Genomic DNA, 15,160 nt, shown 5'->3' on the forward strand with positions numbered 1-15,160 from the left:
GCTTAGTATGATCATGTAGTTGACATAGTATTTGTGGCAAAGCCACCGTTCATAATTCTTTCATACATGTCACTCTTGGTTCATTGCATATCCCGGTACACCGTCAGAGGCATTCACATAGAGTCATCTTTGTTCTAGTGTCGAGTTGTAATCATTGAGTTGTAAATAAATAGAAGTGTGATGATCATCATTATTAGAGCATTGTCCCAAGTGAGAAATAAATAAATAAAAATAAAGGCCATAAAAAGAGAAGGCCCAAAAAAAGAGAAAGGCCGTAAAAAAGAGAAGGCCCAAAAAAATGAGAGAAAAAAAGAGAAGGGACAATGTTACTATCCTTTTACCACACTTGTGCTTCAAGTAGCACCATGATATTCATAGTAGAGAGTCTCTCATATTATCACTTTCATATACTAGTGGGAATATTTCATTATAGAACTTGGCTTGTATATTCCAACAATGGGCCTCCTCAAGTGCCCTAGGTCTTCGTGAGCAAGCAAGTTGGATGCACACCCACTAGTTTCTTTTGTTGAGCTTTCATACATTTATAGCTCTAGTGCATCCGTCGCATGGCAATCCCTACTCCTTGCATTAACATAAATCGGTGGGCATCTCCATAGCCCATTGATTAGCCTCGTTGATGTGAGACTTTCTCCTTTTTGTCTTCTCCACATAACCCCCCTCATTATATTCTATTCCACCCATAGTGCTATATCCATGGCTCGCGCTCATGTATTGCGTGAAAGTTTATAGGTTTGAGATTACTAAAGTATGAAACAATTGCTTGGCTTGTCATCGGGGTTGTGCATGATGAGAGCATTCTTGTGTGACGAAAATGAAACATGACTAAACTATATGATTTTGTAGGGATGAACTTTCTTTGGCCATGTTATTTTGAGAAGACATAATTGCTTAGTTAGTATGCTTGAAGTATTATCATTTTTATGTCAATATGAAATTTTGTCTTGAATCTTTCGGATTTGGATATTCATACCACAATTAAGAAGAATCACATTGAAATTATGCCACGTAGCACTCCGCATCAAAAATTCTTTTTTATCATTTACCTACTCGAGGACGAGCAGGAATTAAGCTTGGGGATGCTGATACGTCTCCAACGTACATATAATTTTTGTTTGCTCCATGCTATATTATCTACTGTTTTGAATGTTTATGGGCTTTATTATACACTTTTATATCATTTTTGGGACTAACCTATTAACCCAGAGCCCAGTGCCAGTTTCTGTTTTTTACCCTGTTTTAGGGTTTCGAAGTAAAGGAAAATCAAACGGAGCCAAAAACCTAATTCCACCGCCGCAACTTTCTGTATCCACGAGATCCCATCTTGGGGCCTGTTCCGGAGCTCCGCTGGAGGGGGCATCGATCACGAAGGGCTTCTACATCATCATCCAAGCCCCTCCAATGAAGTGTGAGTAGTTTACTTCAGACCTACGGGTCCATAGCTAGTAGCTAGATGGCTTCTTCTCTCTTTTTGGATTTCAATACAATGTTCTCCCCCTCTCTTGTGGAGATCTATTCGATGTAATCTTCTTTTTGCGGTGTGTTTGTTGAGACCGATGAATTGTGGGTTTATGATCCAGTCTATCTATGAATAATATTTGAATCTTCTCTGAATTATTTTATGTATGATTGGTTATCTTTGCAAGTCTTTTTGAATTATCAGTTTGGTTTGGCCTACTAGATTGGTTGTTCTTGCCATGGGAGAAGTGCTTAGCTTTGGGTTCAATCTTGTGGTGTCCTTTCCCAGTGACAGAAGGGGCAGCAAGGCATATATTGCATTGTTGCCATCGAGGATAACAAGATGGGGTTTTTATCATATTGCATGAAATTATCCCTCTACATCATGTCATCTTGCTTAAGGCGTTACTCTGTTTTTAACTTAATACTCTAGATGCATGCTGGATAGCGGTCGATGAGTGGAGTAATAGTAGTAGATGCAGAATCGTTTCGGTCTACTTGTCTCAGACGTGATGCCTATATACATGATCATACCTAGATATTCTCATAACTATGCTCAATTTTGTCAATTGCTCAACAGTAATTTGTTCACCCACCGTAGAATACTTATGCTCTTGAGAGAAGCCACTAGTGAAACCTATGGCCCCCGGGTCTCTTTCTCATCATATCAATCTCCATAACTTTATTATTGCTTTGCTTTTACTTTGCTTTTACTTTATTCACTTTGCATCTTTATACCAAAAATACCAAAAATATTATTTATCATCTCTATCTGATCTCACTTTCGTAAGTGATCGTGAAGGGATTGACAACCCCTAAGCGCATTGGTTGCGTTGAGCTATTGTTTTTGTGTAGGAACGAGGGACTCGAGCGTAGCCTCCTACTGTATTGATACCTTGGTTCTCAAAAACTGAGGGAAATACTTACGCTACTTTGCTGCATCATCCCTTCCTCTTCAGGGAAATCCAACGCAGTGCTCAAGAGGTAGCAAGAAGAATTTCTGGCGCTGTTGCCGGGGAGTCTGCGCAAAAGTCAACATACCAAGTACCCATCACAATCCCTATCTCCCGCATTACATTATTTGCCATTTGCCTCTCGTTTTCCTCTCCCCCCAATTCACCCTTGCCGTTTTATTCGCCCTCTCTCTCTATCCTCCCTCTCTTTCTCCGTTTGCCTTTTGTTTGCTCGTGTGTTAGTTTGTTTGCTTGTCGTTATGGCTAGTCTCTTATGTAGCAAAGTAGCGTAAGTATTTCCCTCAGTTTTTGAGAACCAAGGTATCAATATAGTAGGAGGCTACGCTCGAGTCCCTCGTTCCTTCATAAAAACAATAGCTCAACGCAACCAACGCGCTTAGGGGTTGTCAATCCCTTCACGGTCACTTACGAAAGTGAGATCTGATAGAGATGATAAATAATATTTTTGGTATTTTTGGTATAAATATGCAAAGTAAATAAAGTAAAAGCAAAGTAAAAGCAAAGCAATAATAAAGTGATGGAGATTGATATGATGAGAAAGAGACCCGGGGGCCATAGGTTTCACTAGTGGCTTCTCTCAAGACCATAAGTATTCTATGGTGGGTGAACAAATTACTGTTGAGCAATTGACAGAATTGAGCATAGTTATGAGAATATCTAGGTATGATCATGTATATAGGCATCACGTCCGAGACAAGTAGACCGAAATGATCTGCATCTACTCTACTACTATTACTCCACTCATCGACCGCTATCCAGCATGCATCTAGAGTATTAAGTTAAAAACGGAGTGACGCCTTAAGCTAGAGGACATGATGTAGAGGGATAATTTCATGCAATATGATAAAAAAACCATCTTCTTATCCTCGATGGCAACAATACAATACGTGCCTTGCTGCCCCTTCTGTCACTGGGAAAGGACACCGCAAGATTGAACCCAAAGCTAAACACTTCTCCCATGGCAAGAACAACCAATCTAGTAGGCCAAACCAAACTGATAATTCGAAGAGACTTGCAAAGATAACCAATCATACATAAAAGAATTCAGAGAAGATTCAAATATTATTCATAGATAGACTTGATCATAAACCCACAATTCATCGGTCTCAACAAACACGCCGCAAAAAGAAGATTACATCGAATAGATCTCCACAAGAGAGGGGGAGAACATTGTATTGAGATCCAAAAAGAGAGAAGAAGCCATCTAGCTACTAGCTATGGACCCGTAGGTCTGAAGTAAACTACTCACACTTCATCGGAGGGGCTTGGATGATGATGTAGAAGCCCTCCGTGATTGATGCCCCCTCCGGCGGAGCTCTGGAACAGGCCCCAAGATGGGATCTCATGGATACAGAAAGTTGCGGCGATGGAACTAGGTTTTTGGCTCCGTCCCCGGTCATTTGGGGGTACGTGGATATATATAGGAGGAAGAAGTACGTCGGTGGAGTGCTTCGAGGGGCCCACGAGGCAGGGGACGCGCCCTAGGGGGCGCGCCCCCCTACCCTCGTGACCACCTCGTGGCTTCCTTAACGGAGGGTCCAAGTCTCCTCGATCTTATCTGATGATAAAATCACGTTTCTGAAGGTTCATTCCATTTGGACTCCGTTTGATATTCCTTTTCTTCGAAACCCTAAAACAGGCAAAAAACAACAATTCTGGGCTGGGCCTCCGGTAAATAGGTTAGTCCCAAAAATAATATAAAAATGAAAAATAAAGCCCAATAATGTCTAAAACAATAGATAATATAGCATGGAGCAATCAAAAATTATAGATACGTTGGAGACGTATCACCGAGCTCCTTAGCGAACGCAAGACAACCAAAGACCCGCAAATGGGAGCCCGCCGGCTTCCGCCCATGCCAGGCCTCGTACGGTGTCCTGCCGTCGAGTGCCTTAGTAGGCGAGTGGTTGAGGATGTAGATGGCCGTCAGCACCGCCTCTCCCCAGAAAACAGCCGGCATCCCTCTCCGCTTGAGGAGATCCCGAGCCATCCCCACGACCGTCTGGTTGCGCCGCTCGACGACTCCGTTTTGCTGCGGGCTGTACGGCGCGGAGTAGTGGCGCTGGATGCCCTCATCGACGCAGTACGACGCGAATTCAGCCGTCGTTGTCAGTGCGCAACACGCGCAATTTGCGGCCGCTCTCCGCCTCCACACCAACCTGCGCGCGCCTGATGGCGTCCGCCGCTTCTCCCTTGCTACCGAGAATCATCGCCCACATGTAGCGAGAGAGATCGTTGATGAGCAGCAGGAAGTAGCGTCAACCTCCTGGTGTGGCTGGCGTCACCGGGCTGCACAAATCTCCGTGCACGAGCTCCAGCTTCTCCTTGGCCCGAAAACTCGCCTGTTGGGGAAAGGGGAGTCGTCTCTGCTTCGTCAGTACGCAGATGTCGCAGAACTGCTCCACATAGTCGAGGTATGGCAGGCCTCGTACCATCTCCTTGGCACTTAGACGCTTCAGAGCCTCAAAATGAAGGTGCCCAAAGCGCTCATGCCATTGTCACGCCTCGTCGTCCCGACGAACAGCGAGACAGACCGGTTGTGCCACCTGCACATCAAGGACGTAAAGTCGATTTTCACCTCTGGGTACCTTGGCGAGAAGGCGACCCTGGCGATCCCAGATGCGTAGGACCCCATGCTCAATCAGCACGCGTGAGCCGTTCTCATCCGGCTGTCCCAAGCTAATGATGGAGTTCCTTAGTGCGGGGATGTAGTAGACACCGGTGAGCAGCCGGTGCTCTCCCGTCTTGGTGGTGAAGATGACGGAGCCGATGCCCTTAATTTCCACTGCGGAGGCATCCCCAAACTTGACGGAGCCTCGCGCATCGGAGTCAAGCTCGGCGAAGAATTCCCTTCGACCGGGCATGTGGTAGGTGGCGCCGGTGTCGAGGCACCACCCCGTAGTCTTGTCTTTCCCGGAGCCATCTCCGAGAAGAGTGTGTGCTTTTGGCTCATCAAGGTGGATGAGAGCTTTTGCGACTGGTGTCATTGAAGATAGCTCAATGCTTGCATGCGCCATGAACAGAGCCGTCTCCTCCTCCTTCGCCTGTGCGACGTGAGCCTGGCCTTGTCGTGGTTGCTGACACTCATTGGCCCAATGGCCAAACCGGCCACAGTTGTGGAAACTGTTGTCTTGTGCCGGCTTGGGCTTGCTAGCGGCGCCGTCCTTAGCACCTCCGCGGGCGTCACCTTCGGCACGTCCTTGTGCCCTGCCCGGGGGGCCTCTTCGCGTCTTACGCTGCTCGCCACGCTTGCGGCCGCCCGTCGTGGAAGAAGGCTCCCCCTTCTTCCTGTCACCAAGGCTGGCATCCCACGGCTCCCGAGTTAGGAGCAGCTTCCCGCCGGTGGTGATGGGCCCCGGGGAAGGTTGTGGCTCGTCGGTGTCGACGACCTTGAGGCGACCTATCACCTCCTCGATTGTCATCATGGAGAGGTCCAGCAAAGACTCGATCGACCGAGCCATCTGCTTGTACTTCTCGGGGATGCACCAAAAAAGCTTCTCAACAGCTCTCTCTCCTCGGTGTAGGTGGCATCACCAAACTTCACCAACTTCCGCAGCAGAGTGTTGAGACGGAGAGCAAAGTCATCAACGTCCTCACCTGGCTTGAAACCCAGGCTCTCCCACTCCTTGCGAAGTGCCTGCAGAGTGGACTTGCGAGCGCGGTCGCTGCCGATGCGTGCCGCGGCGATGGCGTCCCAAGCTTCCTTGGCAGTCCGCTTGCTGGAAAGCGAGAGCTGCATCTTAGGCGGGGACTGCGGCGATGAGGGCGTCCAGCTCCCGTCGGTCCTCTTGGTGGTCAACGTTGCTGTCCTGGACTGCCTCCCACATGCGCCGCACCTGGAGCCTGATCTTCATGATCCCGGCCCACTCGACGTAGTTGGTTTTAGTGAGGGTAGGCCACCCAGCACTGGGACCAACATCCCCGACCACAGTCCAGACCTTGTAGAGGCTGCGGTCCTGGTCGTTGCAGCCGTCATCGCGGTGCGCACCTCCACCTGGAGCGCGGGCGTGCTCGGCTGCCCACTGCGCCGTCCGCTCTTGTGCCACTTTGGCGCGGTCTGCATCAACACCGTCGTCCGCAGGCGCAGAGCTATTGGAGCTGCCGGAGCCGCCGCGGAGTGCCTTGGCATCCGTCGTAGCCTCACGTGATGCGTCTGCTGCTGCTGCTGCTTCTACCTCCGCCCTGGCTGCTTCTACCTCCGCTCTAGCCACTGCCAGCTCCGCTGCAACCAGCCTCGACACCCTTGCTGCCGCAGCAGCTATTGCTACAGCTGCTCGCTCACGCTCCTCTGCCACGGCGCGCTCGGCCTCCTGCCGGCGCCGTATGCTCGAGGTAGCAGTGTGCTAAGAACGACCTGCAGACATGGCTCGCTGCAGGGGGTTGTTGCGTGAAGAGGAGGCTGTTGAAGACGAACTGCTGCTCGACAGTCCGAAGGGAGGAAGGTAACCAGAGGCAGACGGAGCAGTTGTTGCTACCGACTTAGGCTGCTCACATGAAATGCTCAGGGTACAAGTTAACGAGGCTCTGATACCACTTGTTAGACCTTTGAATCTAAGCATTGAAGTTGTGGATGACACTAGGAGAGTTGGGACAATTTTCGTTGGTTTATTTCTCACACAATGCCATGCCAACCTGAGGGGTTAGGGATACATACTTATAGGCTGCTAGCCAGCCAAGCATATGCTGAGATGCTGCTAAGATACCAATCTAAGATGTTATCCTCACTGCCAGTCCTTGATGGTCAGGAACTCTATCCTAACTGCCACAAGGACCATGTGCTGCAGCCCCACAGCGACTCTAGTACACAGACTTATCCATCAAATACAATCACAAAGAATACACATCCTACCTCTGCATAATTAGGATACACACGGCTATGAGATAAACTAAACTAATCCTTCAAACTTTTTGAAATGATGTGTCAAAGTCAGACGAAACCTAAGGCCGCTACACAGCCCGAGAACAAAAGAAGATGCAAGATAGGACTTGGGAGAACGCTCTAAGCTTGATACCAGCTCGCACCGCTCAGTGGGACGCGAGACAAAGGGGAACTTCAGTTCAAGATCAAGGTGAGAGTATCAAGCTTGTCATCACCTGCAACTGCAAATGTCTCTTTGTCGTTCCCGGTCATAGTGACACACTGCCACCGCCTGTGGTCAGCTGGGCTGCGTTTGCGGCGTCCGGCCGGGTTCAGTGGTGGCGGAGCCAGAAGCGTTTTATAGTGTGCGTCATGGTTTCAAAATTTTCTTCCTTTTTAGTATAATTTTCCGCAGTGTCATGTTTCCCATTTCTAGAATGTACTGGTAACAATTTGGCCTCAATGCCACGGCATGCTTTATTAATTAAGCATTGAAATGCCGTAACCTTAACGAGGAACTCCAGTTCCTTCGTCTTAAATAATAAACAGAGTAAAAGAAAGAGAAAAAATAGTTTGATATGGTGGTATACATGTGTATTTTTTTTTAGATTTTCTTGAAACTGAAAATTTTGATTTTTTTCCCTCTTTTTAATAAAAAATTGGTCTCCAAATTGCCCTACTCCTCAAGGCGGCGTTATACAAATTTCCATGTAACAAGTCTACTACTTCTGTCTATTAGACCCTATCTTTCTTTAGTTAAATTTTGAACATAAATTTAACTAAAAAAACTATATGTCACAAAAATTATAACGTGCAAAATCTCTTTCATATACAAATCTATCTAATTGTATTATTTGACCCAAAATTCGTAAACCCAGATGGAGGAAGTACTCAGTAAAAGCTTTTAACTCCTTGCTCCATTTTCTGTTGTTTGTTTCATCATCACTTTTTTTCTTCTTCTTACAACGTTTTTTCTACTCATTGCCTACTTGAAATTCAAAATTGACAAGTATTTCCATCTTGTTTCTAAAAAATTCAATCTGACGTAATTTGTTTTATTAACGAATAAAACAGTTCGTTTCTCAAACAACATGTAATACAACCCTGAAGTAGGATGATGTATTCTCTCGTAAAGGAAATTAATTAATACATAGACCATACAGAAACGAGAGAACATCAGATGTTAAACAGAACTGGCATTGTCAATTTGTCACCAACGTGTTTATACACCAAGTCACAAGTGATGGAGTTTATTATTTGTATTGGACTATACAACAACAGTGTTTGGTATTTCCCCATCTCTATTGTTCCATACTTCCATTTACATCAAAGCAGTGCCACGAGGGCATCAAGATACAAAAGGATTGGCATATATTTACAAAAGGTCCAGCAAAGCCAAGTACAGATGTTTGCATCCTATAAGTTCAGTTATTTGTACCCACCAAACTGACCTGGAGACGAAATACCTCATGGACAGCACCACGGTTGAGAATGACTAGAACTTTTGCCCCGTCGTCGCTGGTGAGCCAACTCAGTGAGTTTTTGTACGACTCATAGTCATCGGGCAACCTAAAACCATAGAACCATCGACCAAGCTTGAGCAAGCTCACACACACCTTCCTTTCTGCTACCTGGCAGGCTTGAAGTGCTTTATCCACCTCATTGGGCTGCAAGAATAATTGCATGTCAAATCCGCATTTTAGGAGCATATATCCAAACTTGGTCCGATTACTCAAGCAAGAACATATGTTGTGAAGCAAAATAAAACTTCACAAGGCTTGACAATTATATTGTCCAAAGCTTTCTGATGTTACCAATCATATATTATCTGAAGTAGTAAAGTGTTCTCTTGAGGTATGTCATAGTACGTTTATACATGACCAAACATGGCATGCCTGTGCAAAGGGACTACCCATTTGTCCTTACGGTGTGCATAGTCTGCTATTAAACACCTGAAGTGCTTCAAGCTAACATAAGCTTCCAGAACAAAACTTGACCTTGTTTGAGGAAAAAGACATAATGAAGCTTGACCTCAGTGCAACAGAGTGTGACACGCTGAACCTAACAATGGTGAATTTTGGAGGAAAGATGAGATCAAAGATTCGAGGGGACTAATAAAGTTTGTTTACATCTGAATGATATAGCTCTCTATACCAGATAATAGGTAATGGTATTTCAAGAACAACAGTGAAAAATGGTTCCAACAACTTTCTATAGCAAAAAAAAAAAAAGTAGTGTAAACTTATTGGGTCACAGAGAGCATGTATCATAAGAAGAGCTCAACAAGAATATCAGGAATCATAACTCACCAGTATATGCAAATATGCAATGGAGTAATGCAATCCAATAAGATTTATTATCGCACTGCGATTTCTTGAAAGCAAGAAAAACTGGACATTGACGAAGCCTATATCCTTCATCAATGCCAAATCAGACATAGCTTTCAAATAACATTCAGCTTCAAGCGAACCGTTATGCGTGCTGCTCTCCACAAATTCAACCACTCTAGAGATAGCCACAGAAGTTCTTCCATGGTTGTTGATGTAGAGAGCTTTCCATCCCTAGAGTACAAGTTACACCAAAAAGCAAGGTTAATCTGTTATGCTTTGGGCAGCAAGGAATAGGTGAATGTGACGAGAAATACAATCTGGAATGGATTAAATAGTTCTTCAAGTTCATTTTATACAACAGACAAGTGAAGACCTCAAAAATAATATAGGTACCATTCTGGTCCTACACCTATGAAGAACACTACATTTTAAACTGATCCGAGACATTTTAAACAGTTCTGCATAATATTCTGGCTAAGAGACCCCTCTTTTTTTCTTTTCTTTTTTTTTTGCGAACTGGCTAAGAGGCCTCATGAAGGGAAGGAAAACCTGGGGTGCCTATTGGCTCTACACAAAAATTGGACCTTAGACTGAACTAGAACCCAAGTTCAAGTGCGTCTTTCCTCTACAAAAGCGAAGACATATTTTAGTAAGAAACTCATGAATTGTCCTAGTATCCGAGACTTATTTGTGAGGTCTTCACTTGTCTGTTGTATGGTATCGCGACAAAATAATTCCTAGTTGACGTACGACAGTGAAATTAGCTTCACATCAGTTTCTGCACAGAATCTAGCATGACACACCGACTTTAGTAGCATAGCAAACAACACTGCAGGGTGTGAAAGCCCTGAATAAGTATTAAACTGAACTTGAAGAAGCAAACACTAAATGAAAACAGTACCAACTACCAAGTGCCAAAAGCTACATCAGATTTGTTACTTATATGAACTATCATAGTTGTTCAATCTAGTATGCAGGCCACATGAACTGTGAACCCAAGAGAAAAATCTGTTGGGGGAAATGGACATGAGAGCTGTATTCTGCTCTCTGCAGTCTGTACCCACCTGCGCACGGGAAGCCCCTGCCCCTCCGGCCGCCATAGCGGCCGCGGTGACCGGCCAGCGGCGGCGGAAGAGGCCCTCCCACACGAAGTTGGCGTCGCAGGCGCGGCGCCAGGACCGGGAGCACCCGCCGAGAGCGCACACGTCGGCCTCCTGAGCACGGCTCGAGCCAGTCAACGAGCGAGCCACATACATACTTCAGCGAGCTACGCGTATACAGAGGAACGGTGAGAGAGAGGCGCACCTGGAGGCGGGACGCGATGGCGATGGCTATGTCGTCGGGAAGGTCGTCCCACCTCCCCTCCGGCGAGGACGGCGACGGCGAGAGCCCCATTCCGATTCCCCTCCCCTCTGCTCCGATTCTGCAGTGTCAAGCTAACGTAACTGCTTTGTGTCGGGGAAGCGGCGGGACTCGGATCATTTGCGGCCGCGCGATCGGGCCACGTCAGGGCCACGTGGAGGAAGGGCCTGGGTCGCACGCGTACCCCCGGGATTCTTTGTGGCGGATCCGTCTCGGGTCGCACCTCTCCCCCTCCTCAATCAATTCCCGACGGCGACCGAGGTGGACCAGCACGCCACGAGCGTAACCAGCACCTAATCAAATTAAAACGCCCCTAGTAGTAGTAAAAAAAATTCAAAAAATAACGTGCCGTGTTAGGAGACCGCGGATTATTTTACTCTACTCCGTATTTTATTTTATTTACCGCCCCCTTCAACTTTTTGCCATATATACGTATTTTCTTTCGTACTTTCGCTTGCCTTGCACTTCTCCTACTCCGAATATTTCTCTCTCGCAGGCCCGACGCGACGCGACCCCCTCCCCTCCCTAATCATTGATTGATTGCCCCTCGCTCGACCGGGCCGAGGTTTCTCCCGCCGGCGAGGAGCGGGCCCGCTCGCGCGCAGACAGAATCCGGTCTGAAGGGCGGTTTTGCTCCGCTCCGGCTCGGTGTGTTTGGTGGATCGAGGGGATGGAGCGGCGGCGGTGGCTGCAGGCCGCGGTTCTAATGTGCTTGCTGCTGCTTTGCTCCGGGAGAGGTACGGCTGCTCGCTTTTCTCTCGCCCTGACTGTAGTTTCTACATGTGCTGCGAACCTGCCCTGCTTGCCGGTTAGGCTTGCCTCGGGTCAGGGCAATGTTGTGGCTATGTTCATGAGTCGATTAGGAGCTACAACGCCATTATTAACCAGCAGTTGTCTGGTCACTAGTTCACCACATGTTGTTTGATACTTTGATTGACTCCTGTTATGTGCTCAAACTCCAAAAAACTTATATGCTTGTGCACACCTTGTCATCCTCTGCAATGATTCTTAGCCTAGCTACTCGGTTCTATACCGTGTCATGATCGATTACTCAACGCATTCTTGTATTCTCATGTTGGTCCTGTTTTCTTCATTCAGAACTTAAGAACAAAAGACAAGCGCCAGCATATAATTCCACTCTCGCCAAGACGCTTGCAGAGTATACTTCAGCAGTAAGTTTGCCTGTCATCTTGTCTTCTTCATCGTCCAATTCAGATTTCTAGTGTAATATCTATCCAGTAGTAATGGGTTTAAACATTGCTGCTGTTTTTTACAGGTTTATACTAATGACCTGTCACAGTTATTCACCTGGACCTGTGAAAAATGTGGTGACTTAACGGAGGTATTCTTCCTCATCTCTTATGCATGATTTTTAAAGAAAGGGCAAGAAGATGGTTTTGTTCAAGATTTATCATTATTCATATGTAGTTTGGTGTGGTTGACTGATTAGGTTTGTTTTATGACGCAGGGGTTCGAGGTGATCGAGCTGATTATTGATGTGAAAAATTGCTTGGAGGTTATCCCTCTATCCATGATCTTTCTTTTTTACCTTGAATATACTCTTCTTTCACATTGATGTTGATAGTTTTGATGAGCCAGGCATATGTCGGTTTTGCAAGTGACATGAATGCTGTTGTAGTTGCATTCAGAGGGACTCAGGAGAACAGGTTCTTCTTCTATATCTTTTCCTTATTAGTGGTTATTACTTATTATAAAGGCTGCTTTGGAATGTATTATTCAGTAAGCATATAACATCAGAAACAATGAATTATTTCTAACATGTGAGGTATCTTAAATTGATACCTGAAGTCTTGCTCAATCAGATAAATTTGACATAGTTCACATCCTGCTATTTTTATGTAAATAATGTTTCTCCTCCATTCTCTCAGCATCCAGAATTGGATTGAGGACTTATTTTGGAAACAACTTGATTTTGACTATCCAGGCATGACTGAAGCAAAGGTCAGCATGGCTAAAGTTTTTGTGATGAAAATGCTGGTTCATGCACTGTATTAATGTTGGTGATCTATCTGTTTATAGGTGCACAGTGGGTTTTATTCTGCATATCATAATACAACATTGCGTGATGGAGTCATCAATGGCATCCAGAAGACCAGGGAAGCATATGGCAATATTCCCATCATGGTGACAGGACATTCCATGGGAGGGGCCATGGCTTCGTTTTGTGCCCTTGATCTAATTGTGGGTGCTAATATTTGTCTGAAGAAGATATGCTTTCATTTATTTAGAAGTTTATCTACTTTTCATGAATTCATCCTCCTGCTAAATTCTACTACAAGCTGTCCTTTTTGAATGGAATAGGGTGCATTGTTGGGGATTCCATTCCTCCTCTGTTCTTAGTTTTAATCAATTCATTCATCTGTATAAAATGCATTGAAAGAACTTCTAACATCACTAAAATCAATACTACATAATTAGTGCACAATTCTCAGACTGAACTCTCTTTACATTTGATAGACTAGTTATTACTAATATTTTGTTGGGGATCACAGCAAGTGTCAGCCGATCAAGAACCTCAGTGATAGTATAATCTGATTTCTGTGCTTGTTCTTCTAAATACAAAAATCTTAGACGTGGCAGATGTAACTATCTTTGTTCATGTGTGGACAGTACACCTTCTGTATATTTGAACAGTTGCATCAAGCATAAGTAATACTAGCATCTGTTTTTGTCATCCTGAAAAGTAAGACATTCTTCTGATTTTAGCCACCATGGTAACACATATTTCTGTGTTCTTGTAGGTCAACTATGGGTTAAAGGACGTGACCCTGCTGACATTTGGGCAACCTCGGATTGGTAATGCTGTGTTTGCTTCCCACTTTAAGAAATACTTGCCAAACGCAATTCGAGTTACCAACGCACATGATATTGTGCCTCATCTACCCCCGTACTACCAGTACTTCCCACAAAAAACCTACCATCATTTCCCACGAGAGGTATACATCGTTCTGTCTCACTTCCACCTTTGCTAATAACTAAAACTCTAGTCTTACACCTGATGTTTATGCTTTTCTGGGAGATGTGGTGAAAATTATCCGTCATTTAACCGTCTCCTGTCCATTTTCTGGCGCATTTCACATATATTTTCAGGTATGGGTTCATAATATTGGACTCGATAGCCTAGTATACCCGATCGAGCAAACCTGTGACGATTCTGGTGAAGACCCCACTTGCAGCAGGTCCTTCCCGCTCTCACGTTTTAACATTCTGTCCTTAGTGAACTCTTTGCCAGCTGATGTTCTTTCACCCTAACATTGCTTTTCTAATCAGGTCCGTGAGTGGAAATAGCGTGCAAGACCATATCCACTATCTTGGCATTAGCATGCATTCTGATTCGCGCGGATCATGCAGGATCGTCACGGATGACAATATGCTCAGGCACAAAGTTGACACTGTAGACGGTGCTATTGTCTTCTCGAAGCAGCCTGGTTTATCAGTTGATCAGCTACTCAGTACACAGTAAACAAGCTCAAGATTACATGGATTTATTTTGATGGTTCTTTTTTTTTCCAAAGTACAATATTCTTGTTGGCAATCAAAGCACTATCTCATGTATATATACGCGCGTGATCCTGGCTGGATTAAATTCTCCTAGCTGAGGGTGTATTTCTGAAGTGTACAAACATATTTATGCTGATTAACTTGTTCATATTCTTGTATATAATTTAATTTGTTTAAGCATGGTGGTTGCTTTCATTATGTATGGTGAAGTGCACAGGTCAGTTTGTGGTATCAATGTTTTCAAAAATGTTGAGGATGTCTGTACACAATGGTTTTTGACATTCCTCCCATCAAATGCTTTGTTTTACAATTGCCTGGTTTTGATATTCAAGTTAGACTATTAAACTTTACAAGGATGTGGTAAAAATTTAAAAATCTGCACAACTATAGTACATACATTCCATTGGATATGGAAATCAAGCGTCTCCCTAAATAGAAATTCTTTTTTTGGCTTCTCCTTTAAGACAGACTGAACACAAGGGGTTTACTAATCAGAAATAATTTCTATGTCAGAAAATAACAGATGTGTTTATGTGTGATGATGAACCTAATGAAGATTACATCCATCTTTTCTTTTTATGTGACTTTAGTCGGAACTTCTGGATTGCACTTGGTTTTTAATGGAATGCCATAGTTGA

The 15,160-nt window shown here is 44.9% G+C and overlaps 2 protein-coding genes across 2 annotated transcripts; one reads left to right on the top strand and one right to left on the bottom strand.

The window, feature by feature from the left end:
- Positions 1-8,489: 8,489 nt before the first annotated feature.
- Positions 8,490-11,114, bottom strand: LOC125515243. The gene is made up of 4 exons (XM_048680682.1): positions 10,944-11,114; positions 10,703-10,852; positions 9,618-9,869; positions 8,490-8,975 (listed from the first exon to the last, which is right to left on the bottom strand). The coding sequence occupies exons 1-4, from the start codon at positions 11,031-11,033 to the stop codon at positions 8,733-8,735; spliced, it is 735 nt and encodes a 244-aa protein (XP_048536639.1). The 5' UTR covers positions 11,034-11,114; the 3' UTR covers positions 8,490-8,732.
- A 331-nt stretch (positions 11,115-11,445) lies between these two features.
- On the top strand, positions 11,446-14,720 carry LOC125515235 (lipase-like). The gene is made up of 10 exons (XM_048680676.1): positions 11,446-11,737; positions 12,099-12,172; positions 12,277-12,342; positions 12,469-12,516; positions 12,600-12,667; positions 12,890-12,962; positions 13,041-13,202; positions 13,763-13,957; positions 14,112-14,200; positions 14,292-14,720. Exons 1-10 carry the CDS (start codon positions 11,671-11,673, stop codon positions 14,482-14,484), a joined length of 1,035 nt encoding a protein of 344 aa, XP_048536633.1. The 5' UTR covers positions 11,446-11,670; the 3' UTR covers positions 14,485-14,720.
- Positions 14,721-15,160: the final 440 nt, after the last annotated feature.

Source organism: Triticum urartu, chromosome 1 (assembly GCF_003073215.2).
Source record: "Triticum urartu cultivar G1812 chromosome 1, Tu2.1, whole genome shotgun sequence".
NCBI classification, from domain to species: domain Eukaryota; kingdom Viridiplantae; phylum Streptophyta; class Magnoliopsida; order Poales; family Poaceae; genus Triticum; species Triticum urartu.

What these genes read in the sequence shown, in the direction of transcription:
- LOC125515243 (XM_048680682.1), bottom strand. Translation starts at nt 11,033, where the DNA reads ATGGGGCTCTCGCCGTCGCCGTCCTCGCCGGAGGGGAGGTGGGACGAC. An exon ending in CAGGGGCTTCCCGTGCGCAG is followed by an intron (nt 9,870 to 10,702) that starts GTGGGTACAGAC and finishes CTTGTACTCTAG; the next exon opens with GGATGGAAAGCTCTCTACAT. An exon ending in TTGCATATTTGCATATACTG is followed by an intron (nt 8,976 to 9,617) that starts GTGAGTTATGAT and finishes TTATTCTTGCAG; the next exon opens with CCCAATGAGGTGGATAAAGC.
- LOC125515235 (XM_048680676.1), top strand. Translation starts at nt 11,671, where the DNA reads ATGGAGCGGCGGCGGTGGCTGCAGGCCGCGGTTCTAATGTGCTTGCTG. An exon ending in CAGGCATGACTGAAGCAAAG is followed by an intron (nt 12,963 to 13,040) that starts GTCAGCATGGCT and finishes ATCTGTTTATAG; the next exon opens with GTGCACAGTGGGTTTTATTC. An exon ending in GAAGACCCCACTTGCAGCAG is followed by an intron (nt 14,201 to 14,291) that starts GTCCTTCCCGCT and finishes TTTTCTAATCAG; the next exon opens with GTCCGTGAGTGGAAATAGCG.